Source organism: Chiloscyllium plagiosum, unplaced genomic scaffold (assembly GCF_037043375.1).
Source record: "Chiloscyllium plagiosum isolate Xiang-an unplaced genomic scaffold, Cpla_swu_hap1 HiC_scaffold_45, whole genome shotgun sequence".
NCBI classification, from domain to species: Eukaryota; Metazoa; Chordata; class Chondrichthyes; order Orectolobiformes; family Hemiscylliidae; genus Chiloscyllium; species Chiloscyllium plagiosum.
In genome coordinates, this window is record NW_028270183.1 from 4,893,415 (window position 1) to 4,910,905 (window position 17,491).

Genomic DNA, 17,491 nt, shown 5'->3' on the forward strand with positions numbered 1-17,491 from the left:
AACCCACTACTTCTACTATCTAGAAGGACATGGGAAGCAGATACATGGTAAGACCAGCATCTGCAAGTTCCCCTCCAGTCCACACAGCATCCTGATTTGGAAAAATATTGCTGTTCTTTCAGTGCAGCTGGGTCAAAATCCTAGAACTTCCTTTGTGGGCCTGCCTACATCAAATGGGTTGCAATGGTTCAAGAAGATGACTCACCCTCACCTTCTCAAGGCCAACTAATAAAGGGCAGGAGATGCTGGCTCAGCTAGTGACACCCATATCCCACAAGCAATTAAAAAATAGCGACCAATTAACGTATTCAATTCTAGGTTCGTATCTAGTTGGGCTGATGTCATTCATAGAAGAAATAGAGGAATTTAAGTTATCTTCCTGCTGTCATGACTGTTACTTTCAGATTCAGACATGGAGAACAGGTGAAGTATTGGAGTGTAATTGATTAAATTATAAGCGTTTCATTTTCTAACTATCTGATCCTTCCATTAGAACCAGGTGCAAAGTGAATCAGCTTTCCTCTTTTCAACCCCGTTGGTTGGCTACGATAAAAATGTTTTATAGTAATTTACAGCAAGGGTTCTGTTTCTGAGAACCCAGCAAATGATGAAATTCACAAGTGTGGAGCCCTTTAAAAGATTGAAAACATGTTAAATATCACTGACACATGAGCTTTGCCACAGATGTTGAATTTTGTTGCTACTTACGTTTTGGTGTGGATTGTTGAATTCACGAGTCATGAACTCATGGATACTGAGGATTTACAGTAAATTCTTTTTCGCATAAAACAAAAGCTCACTCCCATTAAAATTTTTAAAAATCAGATGGATGATGGAGCAGCAGTCCAAAAGCTAGCGCTTCCAAATAAACCTGTTGGACTATAACCTGGTGTTGTGTGATTTTTAATTTAGTACATCCCAGTCCAACACCGGCACCTCCAAACTATTAAAATTTAATTGTGTAGTTTACTAGAAAACAAAAAAGTACCAGTTACAAGGTGTTTTTGAGTGAATTGAAGTGCAACTTTATTTCTTGTCATAGAGTTATAGAGATGTACAGCACAGAAACAGAAAGTGAAGAAGGCATTTGGTATGCTTTCCTTTACTGGTCAGAGCATTGAGTATAGGAGTTGAGAGGTCATGTTGCAGCTGTACAGGACATTAGTTAGGCAACTTTTGGAATATTGTCTGCAATTCTAGTCTCCCTTCTATCAGAAGGATGCTGTGAAACTTGAAAGGGCTCAAAAAAGATTTACAAGAATGTTGCCAGGGTTGGAAGATTTGAGCTACAGAAAGAGGAAGTGGTGGAGGCTAATACAAATACCACATTTAAAAGGCATCTGGGTAGGTATATGAATAGGAAGGGTTTAGAGGGATATGGGACAAGTGCTGGCAAATGGGACTAGATTAGGTTAGGATATCTGGTCGGGATGGATGGGTTGGACCGTAATAAAGGCACAACAAACATGCATACAGACACACATACCGAGCTATAAGGTGACTGTGACAGCACAAAAGTAAGATGAAAGAATATGCAGTATTGAAGTCCTAGGGGTGTTCTTGAGGTATTAGATTTTAACGAACAATATCAGTTGGTTAGAAATTTTCTGGATCAGTAGCCATGAATATTGCAAGTATCTTTAAGTCCTAGGCATTCAGAATTTCCTCCAATTTTTTTTGTTATCTGTTGCTTTGTCTTTCCATAGAAAGCAGAGAGAGAACCTTCTCAAGTTTCAGTCACAAATCCATCTCTGCCAAATCAGTTACTTTAAATATAGCTCATTCATGTGTTTCTAAGTATTTACTGCCTCTGAGCTAGATAATTATAGGTGATGATTTTCATCTCCTATGAATAAACTTGTCATGAAAGTGTGAATCGAACAGAAGGTGTAGGTTTCTTGATGCCTGACTGGTTTCAGTCTCTTTTGATAAAAGTGGTAATTTCACTTCATCTACTGTTGGTTTCATGAAACCTGGCTCATGCTGTGGCCATTTTTAAAATCAGCATTCTTTCCTTTTTGGAATCAGTCCATGAAAGTACTAGATGTTAAAAATTGACGATGGAAGTAGAAAATTGCTACTCTGTATTTTTTCACTATCATTAAACCTTCTGAATAGTTTTAAGTGTTTCAAAAAAAGGATTTACTAAACTGCCAATCTCATCTCCACTAATGTATAAAGTGACACAATGAAACAGTAACTAATGCTCTTTGAAATATACAAATGTTCATTTATATCAAACATTTTTCTGACTTCATCATTACTTTTCATCATGGTTTGAGCTTCCTGAATGATTTGGCGGGTTAAGTATGCCATCTGGTATGTTATTTATTTACTCGAAGAGCAGAGGTTCCACAATTGGTCGCTGTTGATGCATTGATCTCAGTGTTGCAATTGACTTCTGGTTATCTGTGCTAAGGAAGACTGGAAATTCATTCAGAATTATTGTTCTTGATTGCTACAAGAATGTACAAAGTTTGTGGATTTGACTTGAGGGGAGAATTCAACTTGATTGTGATTGTCCTATGGTTGAATAGGCTATATATTTACATTGGATATTGAATAGTGACCGGTTCTAACCAAACTGTAGTGCATCAGCTTCAGGACAGGAGAGGAGAAGAAAAAGGAGCATCAGACATTTTGATCAATACTCTAATATGATCTTTTTATTAATTGACTGTCTGTTGTCTTCTCCTGGAACAGGATCTCCTTTTACAAGAGCAAGTATTAAAAGTGCCAAACTTGAGGGATCTTCATTTTTCCGCAAGAAGGAAAGACGGTTTCGCTTCTTCGTCCGACGGGTAGTGAAAACTCAGGCCTTTTACTGGACTGTCCTTAGTCTGGTAGCACTCAACACATTGTGTGTTGCAATTGTACACTACAAGCAGCCAGGTTGGCTCTCTGACTTCCTCTGTGAGTGCCTCAGAATATTCATACGTATTGTAAATCAGCAATGTTTGTACATAGGCTGGACTGTGCTATGTATAGGTAGATTTAAAAAGTGATAGGATTTCATCTACAATATTGTCTATGTCTACTTCAGAATTAGGGCCTCAAAACACAGTCCCATTTTAATGGCTATTTATTGTGCTCTCTATAATTAAACAGAAGTTTATGTTTTGTCATTAGTAAAGGGGAGGCAATGGCTGAAGCGATATTGCCACTTGACCAATAATCCAGAGTTCCAGGTAATGTTCTGGAGTCCTGGGTTTAAATCCCAGTACAACAAATGGTGGAATTTGAATTGAATAAAAATCTGAAATTAAAAGTCAATTATTTAATGATTGGTTTCATTGTTTATTGTCATAAAAACCCATCTGGTTCCTTTAGAGGAAGAAATGTCTGTCCTTACCTAATCTGAATCCAGAGCCACTGAAATGTAGTTGACTCTGAACTGCCCTCTGAATTGGCCTAGAAAATCACTCACTAAAGGGCAAATAAGGGTAGACAATAAATACTCGCACAGCCAGCAATGTCCACATTCCATGAGTGAATGAAAAAAGAAAATTCCTGTTGAGTTTTCAGGCCTCTTGGTATTAGGCCATTTGAAAAGATTTAGGTCACTCAGACCAGGTTATTTTAATGGGGTGGGCTGCTGTCTGACAATTGGAAAACTCAACTATGGGCTATAATTGTATTCAATTTGCCTAAGAAAATCATGTAGGAATGTATTATAGCAGAAAAAGATCTCTATTATTATCGTAGAACTTTATAATTATAGTGGATTTAAATGTTATAATTTATAGTAGAATGGTATATCCTACATGTCATTTAAAAAAACTTTTAGGCATTGTATAACAGCACAGCTTATTTTTATTAAAGAATGCTGCAATCTTCATGTACAAATTTCTTCATACCTATTTTTAATGGAAACAGTCTATGTAAAACTGTGTAAAACAAGAGGAAAAATTGCTGAAGAAACTCAGCACATCTGCCAGCATCTGTGGAGAAAGAGCAAAGTCAATGTTTCAGGTCCAGTGAACTTCTTCAGAACTGGACCCCAAAAAATTGCCTCTTCACAGATGCTGCGAGACCTGCTGAGTTTCTCCAGCAATGTTTGTTTTTGTTCCTGATTTCCAGCATCTGCACTTCTTTGTTTTTTTTTGTTTAGCCTATGTACACTTGTCTTGCTGTAATCCTGCTCCATTGCCTTTGGTTAAATTATTAACTGATTGTCTTTTCTCCTTCATTTTCAGACTATGCAGAATTCATTTTCTTAGCACTCTTTATGTCAGAAATGTTTATAAAAATGTATGGGCTTGGAACTAGGCCTTACTTTCATTCTTCTTTCAACTGTTTTGATTGTGCGGTAAGTAACAAGCAATGATTTCTTTGAAAGGTTTATTCTTAGAATTCCCTGTAATGTCTCAGTTGGTCAATGCACTGCACATTGTGTATCTGAGGCATAGACTAGGAAAAACCTGAATTCCAAAGACTGCTTTGTGCTCATTTAACTGATCTTGCCATATGGACTCTCAGAGAATGAGTTGGTGGACCTGATGAGGCTTGGAAGTTATAGTTAAGGTTGTGGCAGCATGTTCAGGGGAGGAAGATGGGAATGTCAGACTAATTTTATAAAAAAGGTTAGTTCCTGAACTGATCAGTTAGTTTGTTGAAGAGTAGTGAAGCTCACTCATGAAGATTGACTCTGCAGTGGGCTTTGAATGTGATGATCAAAAGAAGAATTGGTAACAATATTTTTTTTTAAGATTAGATTACTTACAGTGTGGAAACAGGCCCTTCAGCCCAACAAGTCCACACCGCCCCGCCGAAGCGCAACCCACCCATACCCCTACATTTACCCCTTACCTAACACTACGGGCAATTTAGCATGGCCAATTCACCTGACCTGCACATCTTTGGACTGTGGGAGGAAACTGGAGCACCCGGAGGAAACCCACGCAGACACGGGGAGAACGTGCAAACTCCACACAGTCAGTTGCCTGAGTCGGGAATTGAACCCGGGTCTCTGGCGCTGTGAGGCAGCAGTGCTAACCACTGTGCCACCGTGCCGCCCACAAACATTTTAAACATGCTGATGATTTTTTTTCTGGTTGATATTTTCAGTCAAAATGTAAGTGCTCAAAATGAAAGACCAGTGAAGTAAACCTTCATAAACATGTTCACAATTATGGCAGTCATCACTTATTGTGGAGATATGTCAGAAAAGTATGATTCTTCCTTAGGCTAACATCCAGATATGTGTCTTTCCAACAGCATGCATTGGATAGTGAAGGCCTCACTCTTCCTCCTTTCTATTCTATCTCTGAGTAAAGATTGAAAGAAAGTTAGATCATTGCTTTGGGTATGACCATTGATGAGTATTCTGAATCAGATCAACATCTCAAAAAAGGCTCAACTGGAAACACTTTCTGAGCTTTTGTGTATTCACAAGATTTTTGTTTCATTTTTGCTCTCTATAATGTATTAATCTGCATTCTTTTAATTCAGGTTATCATAGGCAGTATTTTTGAAGTCTTCTGGGCTGCTGTTAAGCCAGGTACCTCTTTTGGCATCAGTGTTTTACGGGCACTCAGGTTACTTCGAATATTCAAAGTTACAAAGTAAGTTTTCCAGTTTGCCATTCTGTCAGTTTAATATTTGGCTGATAATATTGGTGGTCACATATACTGGAGTGTATACAGTTTCTTGATATTCTCTGTTCCGGATTTTCTGGGTTGGAAGATTATTTTTATAGCATGTATCCTGAAAAATGTACCAGGACCCCTTGGAGATCCCAACACACTGACTCTATAGGAATTACCTGGGAAATTTGCTGGACAATTATCCTGTATCTGCAACTCTCTGAAAATGTCTACAACCCAGAGGGAGACAACAGTTTCCAACTCATTTACCTGAATAGTTACCCAGGAAAAAACATAGAACAATTAAAATCTGCTGTAATTCCTGGTAATTAAAGAGCTGAACTTCACCGCCCTTCTAAATAACCAAAGACCTTGACACCCTCAATTTGAAACTCTGTTCACGATTCATTAATCTACCTACACACAATTTACACACAACAGAAATAAAGGATGACTTATGTTATTCTATACAAGGACTAGTTAAAACTGTCTAATATCAGACAGAAAATGTCAATGCTTTCACCCTCAACACCAACATTATGAACACTCAAATCTCAGTGAATGGTAACCCCTGTATCCACTTTAAAGTTATTTGAATTGGAGCAGGTCTGTCATTCATTTTAATACATTGATGGTGAATGCCACAAGCTCCCTTTGGATTGTTTTCCATAAATGGCAATCTGATGATGCTGCCATGCATGCACACAGAATATCTCATTGTGGTTCTGTGACAATAGTGCAAAGTCCTTGGGTAAGAACATCTTACTCTGTCACCAATAATCTTCCAGGAATTTAAAAATAAAGTTATAAATTTAATTAAACTTGAAAACTGGTCTACGAAGGATATTTGGTTGTTCTGATTATTTAATGGTTAGCCTTGAAATAATAAAATTTGAATTGCTTGTTTTAACAATGGTGCCGGAAGACTGGAGGTTGGCAAACGTGGTGCCACTGTTTGAGAAGGATGGTAAGGACAAGCCAGGGAACTATAGACCAGTGAGCCTGACCTCAGTGGTGGGCAAGTTGTTGGAGGGAATCCTGAGGGACAGGATGTACATGTATTTGGAAAGGCAAGGACTGATTCGGGGTAGTCAACATGGCTTTGTGCGTGGGAAATCATGTCTCACAAACTTGATTGAGTTTTTTGATGAAGTAACAAAGAAGATTGATGAGGGCAGAGCAGTAGATGTGATCTATATGGACTTCAGTAAGGCGTTCGACAAGGTTCTCCATGGGAGACTGATTAGCAAGGTTAGATCTCATGGAATACAGGGAGAACTAGCCATTTGGACACAGAACTGACTCAAAGGTAGAAGACAGAGGGTGGTGGTGGAGGGTTGTTTTTCAGACTGGAGGCCTGTGACCAGTGGAGTGCCACAAGGATCGGTGCTGTGCCCTCTACTTTTTGTCATTTACATAAATGATTTGGATGCGAGCATAAGAGGTACAGTTAGTAAGTTTGCAGATGATACCAAAAATGGAGGTGTAGTGGACAGCGAAGAGGATTACCTCAGATTACAACAGGATCTGGACCAGATGGGCCAATGGGCTGAGAAGTGGCAGATGGAGTTTAATTCTGATAAATGCGAGGTGCTGCATTTAGGGAAAGCAAATCTTAGCAGGACTTATACACTTAATGGTAAGGTCCGAGGGAGTGCTGCTGAACAAAGAGACCTTGGAGTGCAGGTTCATAGCTCCTTGAAAGTGGAGTCACAGGTAGTTGGATAGTGAAGAAGGCATTTGGTATGCTTTCCTTTATTGGTCAGAGTATTGAGTACAGGAGTTGGGAGGTCATGTTGCGGCTGTACAGGACATTGGTTAGGCCACTGTTGGAATATTGCGTGCAATTCTGGTCTCCTTCCTATCGGAAAGATGTTGTGAAACTTGAAAGGGTTCAGAAAAGATTTATGAGAATGTTGCCAGGGTTGGAGGATCTGAGCTACAGGGAGAGGCTGAACAGGCTGGGGCTGTTTTCCCTGGAGTGTCGGAGGCTGAGGAGTGACCTTATAGAGGTTTACAAAATTATGAGGGGCATGGATAGGATAAATAGGCAAAGTCTTTTCCCTGGGGTCAGGGAGTCCAGAACTAGAGGGCATAGGTTTAGGGTGAGAGGGGAAAGATATAAAATTGACCTAAGGGGCAACTTTTTCATGCAGAGGGTGGTACGTGCATGGAATGAGCTGCCAGAGGAAGTGGTGAAGGCTGGTACAGTTGCAACATTTAAGAGGCATTTGGATGGGTATATGAATAGGAAGGGTTTGGAGGGATATGGGCCGGGTGCTGGCAGGTGGGACTAGATTGGGTTGGGATATCTGGTCGGCATGGACGGGTTGGACTGAAGGGTCTGTTTCCATGCTGTACATCTCTATGACTCTATGTTAACACAGGTACAGGATTTAATGCTGATTTTGAATTTTGGCTTCCTCTAGGACAATAAAAACTGATAGATATTTCTTTTTATCCCAGGTACTGGGCCTCTCTTCGAAACTTGGTTGTCTCCTTACTGAGTTCCATGAAGTCAATTATTAGCTTATTGTTCCTATTGTTCCTCTTTATTGTTGTATTTGCCCTTTTAGGAATGCAGCTCTTTGGTGGCCAGTAAGTACCAGGTTTCTCGATATTTGTTTTGTATGCATGTCATCTGTAACTTTATGATCTAATCAAATCATGCATCATTTAGGAATGCTTAATTAAGTGAAATAAATGATTTAATTAGTAGTAATGATACATGATGTAATAAGGTCATAACCAGGAACTGATTTTAAACAGCATCAATTATCATGGGAGATTTTGCTAGAATTGTAGTTGAAGATTCATTATTTGCAGTTTTGCTAGGAACTGCTATGATCTCCCCCAAGGAGTTAACTTTTTAAAAAAGAATTTTGAATTTTCATGCAATAGCTGAGAGGATGAATAAACAATATATTTATAGAAAGCTTGTACATTAAACTACAAAAAATAATTTCCTCTTTTTTCAATACAACCAAAGACACACTTCACAAATATACTTTATGCCGACCTTTAAGTAGACAAATCAATTCTGTAAGCAGTCCAAAATGAGTCATAACTCCTGAGGGTAAATCTTTGTCCTATTCCTTTCTGTGCCTGAGAATATTTAATTTGACAATTGACTTCCAGTAAGTATTTTTACTCGGAGATTCTTGCTGTAGCACTAGGTAGGCAGAGGTTCCAGCTTCAGTTTAACACTTCATGAATTTGGTTTTTCAATCCATGTGCTAGCTCTCGTCCACTTCTTGTATAGCGAAACACAGTGGAGAAAGTGAGGACTGCAGATGCTGGAGATCAGAGCTGAAAATGTGTTGCTGGAAAAGCGCAGCAGGTCAGGCAGCATCCAAGGAGCAGGAGAATCGACGTTTTGGGCATCTTTCCTGAAGAAGGGCTCATGCCCGAAACGTCGATTCTCCTGCTCCTTGGATGCTGCCTGACCTGCTGCGCTTTTCCAGTAACACATTTTCAGTAGTGAAACATAGTATCTTGTTGCCTGCATCTGCTCTATCTCCTTGGATATCAGGCCTCTCTTTAAAAACCCTTCCCCGGTTAAAGAAATTTCCATGGCAACATGACTCACATGGACCTAGTACCCAGGTAGAAATGCTGATTAGTTTTCCTTAAGACCTCACCTCTTGTTTCTCTTGGGAGTAAATTGAAAGTTTATAGCATAACCATTTGTAATCTGACATGCACAACACATTTTTGGGACTGTGGAGACCTCCAGTTGACCTACTGTTACCACATAGGCTACAATCAATGTCTTCAAGAGTAAGCACCATGCACCTTCTTCTCAAGTGAAGAATGTGGGTCCCCTTTGAACCACAACAATCAAAATAACCCAAATTACAGTTAGCAGACTTCAGACCAGTTTACATGGTTCACTCCATTTCTCACTGAAATAAAGCCACAGTCCTAAAACATAACAATGTAATAAATCTCATAATTAAAACATGATTCAAACACAGCTTAAAAATGTGTTGCTGGAAAAGTGCAGCAGGTCAGGCAGCATCAAAGGAACAGGAGAATCGATGTTTCGGGCATGAGCCCTTCTTCAGGAATGAGGAGGGTGTGTCAAGCAGGCTAAGATAAAAGGTAGGGAGGAGGGACTTGGGGGAGGGGCGTTGGGAATACAATAGGTGGAAGGAGGTTAAGGTGAGGGTGATAGGCCGGAGAGGGGGTGGGGGCGGAGAGGTCGGGAAGAAGATTGCAGGTCAAGAAGGCGGTGCTGAGTCTGAGGGTTGGGGACTGAGAGAAGGTGGGGGGAGAGGAAATGAGAAATCTGGAGAAATCTGCATTCATCCCTTGTGGTTGGAGGGTTCTTAGGCGGAAGATGAGGCGCTCTTCCTCCAGGCGTCGTGTTGCCATGGTCTGGCGATGGAGGAGGCCAAGGACCTGCATGTCTTTGGCGGAGTGGGAGGGGGAGTTAAAGTGTTCAGCCACGGGGCGGTTGGGTTGGTTGGTGCGGGTGTCCCAGAGGTGTTCTCTGAAACGTTCCGCAAGTAGGCAGCCTGTCTCCCCAATGTATAGGAGGCCACATCGGGTGCAGCGGATGCAATAAATGATGTGTGTGGAGGTGCAGGTGAACTTGTGACGGATATGGAAGGATCCCTTTGGCCTTGGAGGGAAGTGAGGGGGGAGGTGTGGGCGCAAGTTTGCATTTCTTGCGGTTGCAGGGGAAGGTGCCGGGGGTGGGGGTTGGGTTGGTGGGGAGTGTGGATCTGATAGGGGTGGGGAGGGAAATAGACCCCACCACCAAGGATGTATTTCCCTCCCCACCCCTATCAGTGTTCCGGAAAGACCACTCCCTCCGCGACTCCCTCGTCAGATCCACACCCCCTGGAACCGCAAGAAATGCAAAACTTGCGCCGACACCTCCCCCCTCACTTCCCCCCAAGGCCCCAAGGGATCCTTTCATATCCATCAGAAATTTACCTACACCTCCACACACATCATTTACTGCATCCGCTGCACCCGATGTGGTCTCCTATACATTGGGGAGACAGGCCGCCTACTTGCGGAACATTTCAGAGAACACCTCAGGGACACCCGCACCAATCAACCCAACCGCCCTGTGGCTGAACACTAACTCCCCCTCCCACTCCGCCAAGGACATGCAGGTCCTTGGCCTCCTCCATCGCCAGACCATGGCAAGACGACGCCTGGAGGAAGAGCGCCTCATCTTTCACCAAGGAACCCTCCAACCACAAGGGATGAATACAGATTTCTCCAGCTTTCTCATTTCCCCTCCCCCCACCTTTTCTCAGTCACAACCCTCAGACTCAGCACCGCCTCCTTGACCTGCACTCTTCTTCCTGACCTCTCCACCCCCACCCCCTCTCCGGCCTATCACCCTCACCTTAGCCTCCTTCCATCTATCGTATTCCCAACGCCCCTCCCCCAAGTCCCTCCTCCCTATCTTTTATCTTAGCCTGCTTGGCACACCCTCCTCATTCCTGAAGAAGGGCTTATGCCTGAAACATCGATTCTCCTGTTCCTTTGAAGCTGCCTGACCTGCTGCGCTTTTCCAGCCACACATTTGTAAGCTCTGATCTCCAGCATCTGCAGTCCTCACTTTCTCCTAGATGATTCAAACACAGCTGAGCATAAAAGTTCGAGATCTGACAAGAACAAATCTTTTTAAACTGAAAATCACACAACACCAGATTATAGTCCAACAGATTTATTTAGAAGCACTAGCTTTCGGACCATCGCTCCTTCATCAGATGGTTTCTAAGCTGGAATTAGTTTATGTTGCAATCTGTTTTCCTTAAACAGTGCTGTAGAATGTTAATCGCTTTGAAATGATCATTCAGTAGCTTTACAGTGTAATTATATGCCTGGTTCTTCCTATAATTTTTGTCAGTTTTCTTTCGCTTGCTATCTGACTGATAGCCTTGACTCCTTGCCAGGAGTGTTACATGTCTGTCACAGTAAAACTGAGCATACATGGAATATTTTAGTACTAATTTGAATCTATGAGGAAAATTAACATTCCAACAAAGACTGAACAAAAAGAAGTGACATACTCTAACTCTCATGGTTGTCTATAAAAGTGCAAGAAATCTGGAGCATATCATGTCTGCTGTTTTTAAACATTACATGAAAGGAGAGGATTTAAAAATAACAGGATGCTTTATGGCCTGATTACTTATTTGATGTATGCAATGCTTATTCTTTCAGTCAGACATCATAGGTCTATTCTTTGTCAGAATTTGCGTATTTCAGCAGTGACAGTAACTGGGATACTACCACCTGATGAAGGAATGTCAGTCCGAAAGCTAGTGTGCTTCCAATTAAAACTGTTGGACTATAACCTCGTGTTGTGTGATTTTTAACTTTGGGATATAATAGTTTACAACCATGACGAGCAAAGCCCATCTCTATTTCTCATCAGCTAGAAAGTCTGTATGCAGGAAAAACAAAGTCAGCATTGCTTCATGATATCTTCCTTGATCTGCAAATAAATTGTCTTTCACTGTCTATTTTAATGAATAAAGAATGATTATTTAAGAAAGACATTGAAGGATTTTTGATGTAATTGCAACTGACAGGAGGGATCAGTGCTCTCATTTAAGGGCAGGGGAAGCATTTGAAAAGAAACCATAATTTGGTTTTGACTGAAATCAAGAGAAATACATAGTTTTGATTCAAAGCTTCCTTTTTTTTCAAATGTTACAGATTTAATTTTGAATCTGGCACACCCTCCACCAACTTTGATACTTTCCCTGCAGCAATAATGACTGTATTTCAGGTAAGACATGATGTCGAAATATTCCACTCATCCAGTTGAAATAAGTAAAAAAGACAGTAAAAAATTTCAACCACACACATCTTGGGTTTAAAAAAGCATGTGGATTTAATTTTTGAAAAATCAATGTATTGGAGTGCAATATTGCTATTAAGCCCTTTTGTCATGCTGTCTCAAAACACTTCACAATTAATTATTGCTATGGCGGCAATCAAAATGGTATGGTGTTCAAACTAAGTTACGTAGATTTAGCTGCTCAGCTTGTGACCTTCTAAGAAATATCTTTTAAATAAAATGAATATTGTATTAAATTGCTGGATTTTGCCAGAATGTTATAAGAATTTGATAGTTTGTATGCAGTTGGGCATTTGAAGGGGTCTCTTGCATGCTGCTGTCTCCAAAGAATGAACTGCGTACCAGCAAAACTTTACTGTCCTGTAAACAGAGTTGGCAATGGGAAATAAAAATATATTTTAAGTAGATAAATGTTATGTTTTTTCCCTTTAGATTCTGACTGGTGAAGATTGGAATGTTGTGATGTATGATGGGATAGAATCCCAGGGCGGTGTTAACAGAGGGATGATTTCTTCAGTCTATTTCATTGTTCTGACTCTCTTTGGAAACTGTATCCTTGTCATTTCAAATGTGAACCTTTGAATATCAGTTGTTTGGCACAGTTCCAACAGGAACATGGACACACCTTGTTGGTTAGAGCAAGCTATAGGACCCTAGTGGCTTTCGTGAATACAGCATATTTTGTAGAACTCTTGATATTCCAATGGAAATTCTGTATTTTCTTTTGATCTTCTTATTCTGTATCTTTATCAGCTTAATCAGCTCCCAAAAGTCATTATTGTAATGATATAAGTCAGATCACCCCGTAGCTGTCTATCCCAAATGTTAATCTGATAAATTATTCTTAGATTTTGTTCCAGATATTAGAAACGTTCTGTGATAGATTTCCATATTTGTGCTTTATAACAGATCTTTTAAGAAATCAAAAAATATATTACGTAGTCTCTTCTACTCTAAACCATGATCTTTACAAAGTTTATTCTGTCTGATGAATAGAGTTTGGACCAATCACATTATTTGTTCCATTTTATTTTGCAAACAATAAGAATGAGGTGACCTGTTTATTGAAGTTGTATTCTCCTATATCTCCAATGGTTGTACCTGTGATATTTAATATCCATTGTACGATTGTCAAAACCTTTTATCACATCTCCAATGAAAGGTCATTGACCTGAAACAATTACATAAGTTCTGGTGCTGCCCATTGCGGTGAATATTTCCAGCATTTCCAGTTTTAAATTCAATTTCCTATATTGACACTAATTTGCACTTGATTGGTTATTGTACTGAGATTTGCATCCAAGACATTCTGAAATCAGCTGTTGGAAAGTGGTCTGAGTGGCTCAGAATACATCTGTATCTGCTATGGGAAGTTACCTGGGTTTTAATTTGTTCCTTTTTATAACAAAAAGACGTCTACCATAGTGCAAGCTAATAAAATGAAGAAAATATCTGCTTTATTAAATTAAAATTAAAATATTGCAGATGCTGGAAGTCTGAAATTAAAAATAAAACAAGTGTACAAAAAGCTCAGCAGATCTGGCAGCATTTGTGTAGACAGAGAGAGAGTTAAAGTTTTTAGTCAAATAGGGATAACATTACTGCTGTACTTGGGAAGGATAATCCAGGGAGATCATTCAGTGAAGTTATATGGGTGGAACTGAGAAATAAGAATGGGATGATCACCTTGTTGGGATTATATTATAGGCCCCCCAATAGTCAGTGGAAACCTGAGAAGCAAATATGTAAGGAGATCTCCAAAACCTGTAAGAATATGAATAGGAAGGGTTTGGAAGGATATGGGCCGGGTGCTGGCAGGTAGGACTAGATTCGGTTGGGATATCTGGTCGGCATGGACGGGTTAGACCGAAAGGTCTGTTTCTATGCTGTACATCTCTATGACTGCTGTGGTTCTGTTCGCCGAGCTGGAAGTTTGTGAATCCACAAACTCCATCAACAAACACATCGACCTGGACCCAATATACCAACCACTACAGCGGACAGCTGAAACTGACAACCGGAAGCGGCAGGGACAGACCACTATAAACACCGGAGGAAACATCAAAGAAGCGCTTCGCAGGAGGCTCCCAAGCACTGATGATGTCGCCTAGCCAGGGGACGAAACGTTTGCAACAAAAACTTCCAGCTCGGCGAACAGAACCACAGCAACGAGCACCCGAGCTACAAATCTTCGCACAAACTTTGATCTCTATGACTCTATGACATCTTGTCCCTGGAACCAGGGAGGCAACATTCCATCCTGGAGTCACCTGCAGAAATGCCTGTGTGCTCCTATAGATGTTGAATGCCCCACTTTGCCACACCACTGGGCTATAAGATTAGCTCTTGTTACATTCCTGGTTGGACCGAAGGGTCAGTTTCCATGCTGTACATCCCTATGACTCTATGACTCTAATAACAGGGTTGTAACCAGTAAGGGATTTCAATTTTCCAAACATCCAAACTGGGACAGTCATAGTGTTAGGGGCTTGGATGGGGAGGAATTTGTTAATTGCGTACAAGAAAACTTTTTATTCAATATGTGGATGTACCCACTAAAGAAGGAGCAAAACTTGATCTTCCACTGGGGATTAAGGCAGGACAAGTGACTAAAATGTCAGTTGAGGAGGGGGGTGGCACTACTGGGCAAGTGATCATATTTCTATTAGTTGTAAAATACTTATGGAAAAGGATAAAACTGATGCACTTTAGGTGTGAGGTCCCACTTCAAATCTGCCTATGTTTTAAGGGGACCTCACACCTAAAGTGATTGTCTAACCTGAGGTGTTACCTCTTGTTCATTAATAAAACCTTTAACTATCTAGGGACTTGAAAGGAATCTGGATTTTGCATTTTAATTAGCAATCGACTTCCTAACCAATTAAAGGATTCAACACGGGAAGCTAGTTTTAAAGTTAATTTTTGCTTATAAATACTGTGTCTTATACTACCCTATCATACCACGTTCCAAAAGCTTGCAATTTCAAATAAACCTGGTGTTGTTTGATTTTTGACCTTGTCCACCCCAGTCCAACTCTGACATCTCCACATCATGGAGAGATGATGGTGCACATTCTATTTGTTGTTAAAGTTGAATTTTGAAATTCAAAATCTTATCGGTTAGTTTATTAGACAAGCCATATGCATCATATGCTTGATATCAAACTGATATTCTTCTAAATTATAGAAAAATAATAGCAATTATATTTTGATCTGATGATGGCAGAAGCACCAGACCTCATTACAGCCTTGTTCCAAACAAAAGGGCTGAACTCCAGAAATGAGGTCAAGAGTGTGGTGCTGGAAAAGCACAGCAGGTTAGGCATATCCGAGGAGCAGGAAAATCGACGTTTTGGGTAAAAGCCCTTCATCAGGAAGCCCTTCCTGATGAAGGGTGTTTGCCTGAAACATTGATTTTCCTGAGCCTTGAATGCTGCCTGACCTGCTGTGCTATCCCAGCACTCTTGATTCCAATCCCCAGCATCTGCAGTGCTCACTTTCGTCCAGAAATGAGGGGACAGTAACTGCCCGTGATCACAAGTTGGCATTTTAACAAGTGTAGATCTTCAGCCCCAAATAAATTGAAGTCAAAAGGAATATTCTGACACACTGGTTGGAGCCATCCCTCAAAGAAAGGAAAATGGTGATGGTAAGTGAAACACAATCATCTCAGCACCAGAACATGACTGCAGGACTTCCTCAGTACTTGGCCCAACTATCTTCAGCTACTTTATCTTTGACCCTGTAACTTAACATTGGTAATACACAAATGTTATCATCAGCAAGAGATAATCCAATGAATTACCATTGCTTTTCAAATCCCCAGCAACAATGACTTTTATTGACCAGAATAATCATAGGACGAGCTATATAAAATGCAGGTTGGAGGCTGTGAATTCTGCAGTGGTTACCTCACATTCCAACTCCCCATAAGCTGTTTATAAGGTTGAAGTTATAGAGGTTTATAAAATCATGAGGGGCAAAGTCTTTTTCCTAAAGTAAAAAAACTAGAGGGCATAGGTTTAAGGTGTGAGGGTAAAGACTTAAAAATAACCTGAGGGGTAACTTTTCCATGCAGAGGGTGTTGTGTGTATGTAATCACATGCCAAAGGTAGTGGTGGAGGCGGGTGTAATTACACCATGTAAAAGGCATCTGAAAGAGTATATGAATAGAAACAGTTTAGTGGGATATGGGCCAAATGCTGGCAAGTGGAACTAGGTCAGATTGGAATGTCTGGTCAGCACGAATTAGTTGAACCAAAGGGTCTCTTTCTGTGCTGTATGACTCTATGACGTTATGTCTGCTCTGGTTGTCTGAGCATTTTAACTTGGTGCCAATTTCTTGCCTTTTCCCTATTAAATGAAAGAACCACAGAATCATTATAGCACAGAAGGAGGCTATTCAGCACATCTTTTTGAAGGAGAACCTCACCTAATTTCATTTCTGTCTTCGTCTTTTAGGCCTAATTTGCTTCCTTTGAGATAATGATCCAATTCCTTGTTGCAATTTTTGTTTCACCTTCCCTCCACCATACTATCAGGCAGTACGTTCCAGATCCCAAACACTTGATGCGTGAAAAGATTTTCCTCATGTCACTATTGCTTCTTCTGCCATTTACCTTAAATCTATGTCCACTGGATTGCCATCCTGCCACCAGTTGAAACTGTTTCTCCCCATCTACCAGTATATGATCACTTTAGAGTTTTTGTGCACATTCACTGTCTTTTATTACCTTCATTTTGGTAACCAGACACTCTGCTGAATGTATTCTTGGCCATCGCTGTGGACAACCTTGCCAATGCACAAGAACTCACAAAGGTAAAATAAAAATGTTTTATTTAGCAAGTCATGCTTGTGAACGCAAACGTAGTACTGAGAAGGCACACCTTTCATTTTATATAGCCAGTGTGAACATCATGCATTCCCAGACCAAGCCCAATGCGCAACTGTGCATTCTAATATAATGTGACAGTTGCGTTCCTGTGTAGCATCGTGCTATAGAAAATCACTATATCTGTTCAGTAGAAAGTTTGCATTATCCAAACAGCATCCACAATTTGTCAATCATGC

At 40.5% G+C, this 17,491-nt stretch overlaps 1 protein-coding gene across 15 annotated transcripts in view; it reads left to right on the forward strand.

The window, feature by feature from the left end:
- Positions 1–17,491, forward strand: part of LOC122552384 (voltage-dependent P/Q-type calcium channel subunit alpha-1A-like) — a 662,051-nt gene that overhangs the window by 414,080 nt on the left and 230,480 nt on the right. For all 15 annotated transcript variants that reach the window (XM_087983287.1, XM_087983286.1, XM_087983285.1 and 12 more), the window contains 7 exons: positions 2,704–2,913; positions 4,197–4,309; positions 5,452–5,564; positions 8,052–8,183; positions 12,276–12,348; positions 12,853–12,970; positions 17,172–17,239. In XM_087983287.1, coding sequence (XP_087839413.1) covers positions 2,704–2,913; positions 4,197–4,309; positions 5,452–5,564; positions 8,052–8,183; positions 12,276–12,348; positions 12,853–12,970; positions 17,172–17,239 — 827 coding nt within the window. The remainder of the gene's footprint in view (positions 1–2,703; positions 2,914–4,196; positions 4,310–5,451; positions 5,565–8,051; positions 8,184–12,275; positions 12,349–12,852; positions 12,971–17,171; positions 17,240–17,491) is intronic.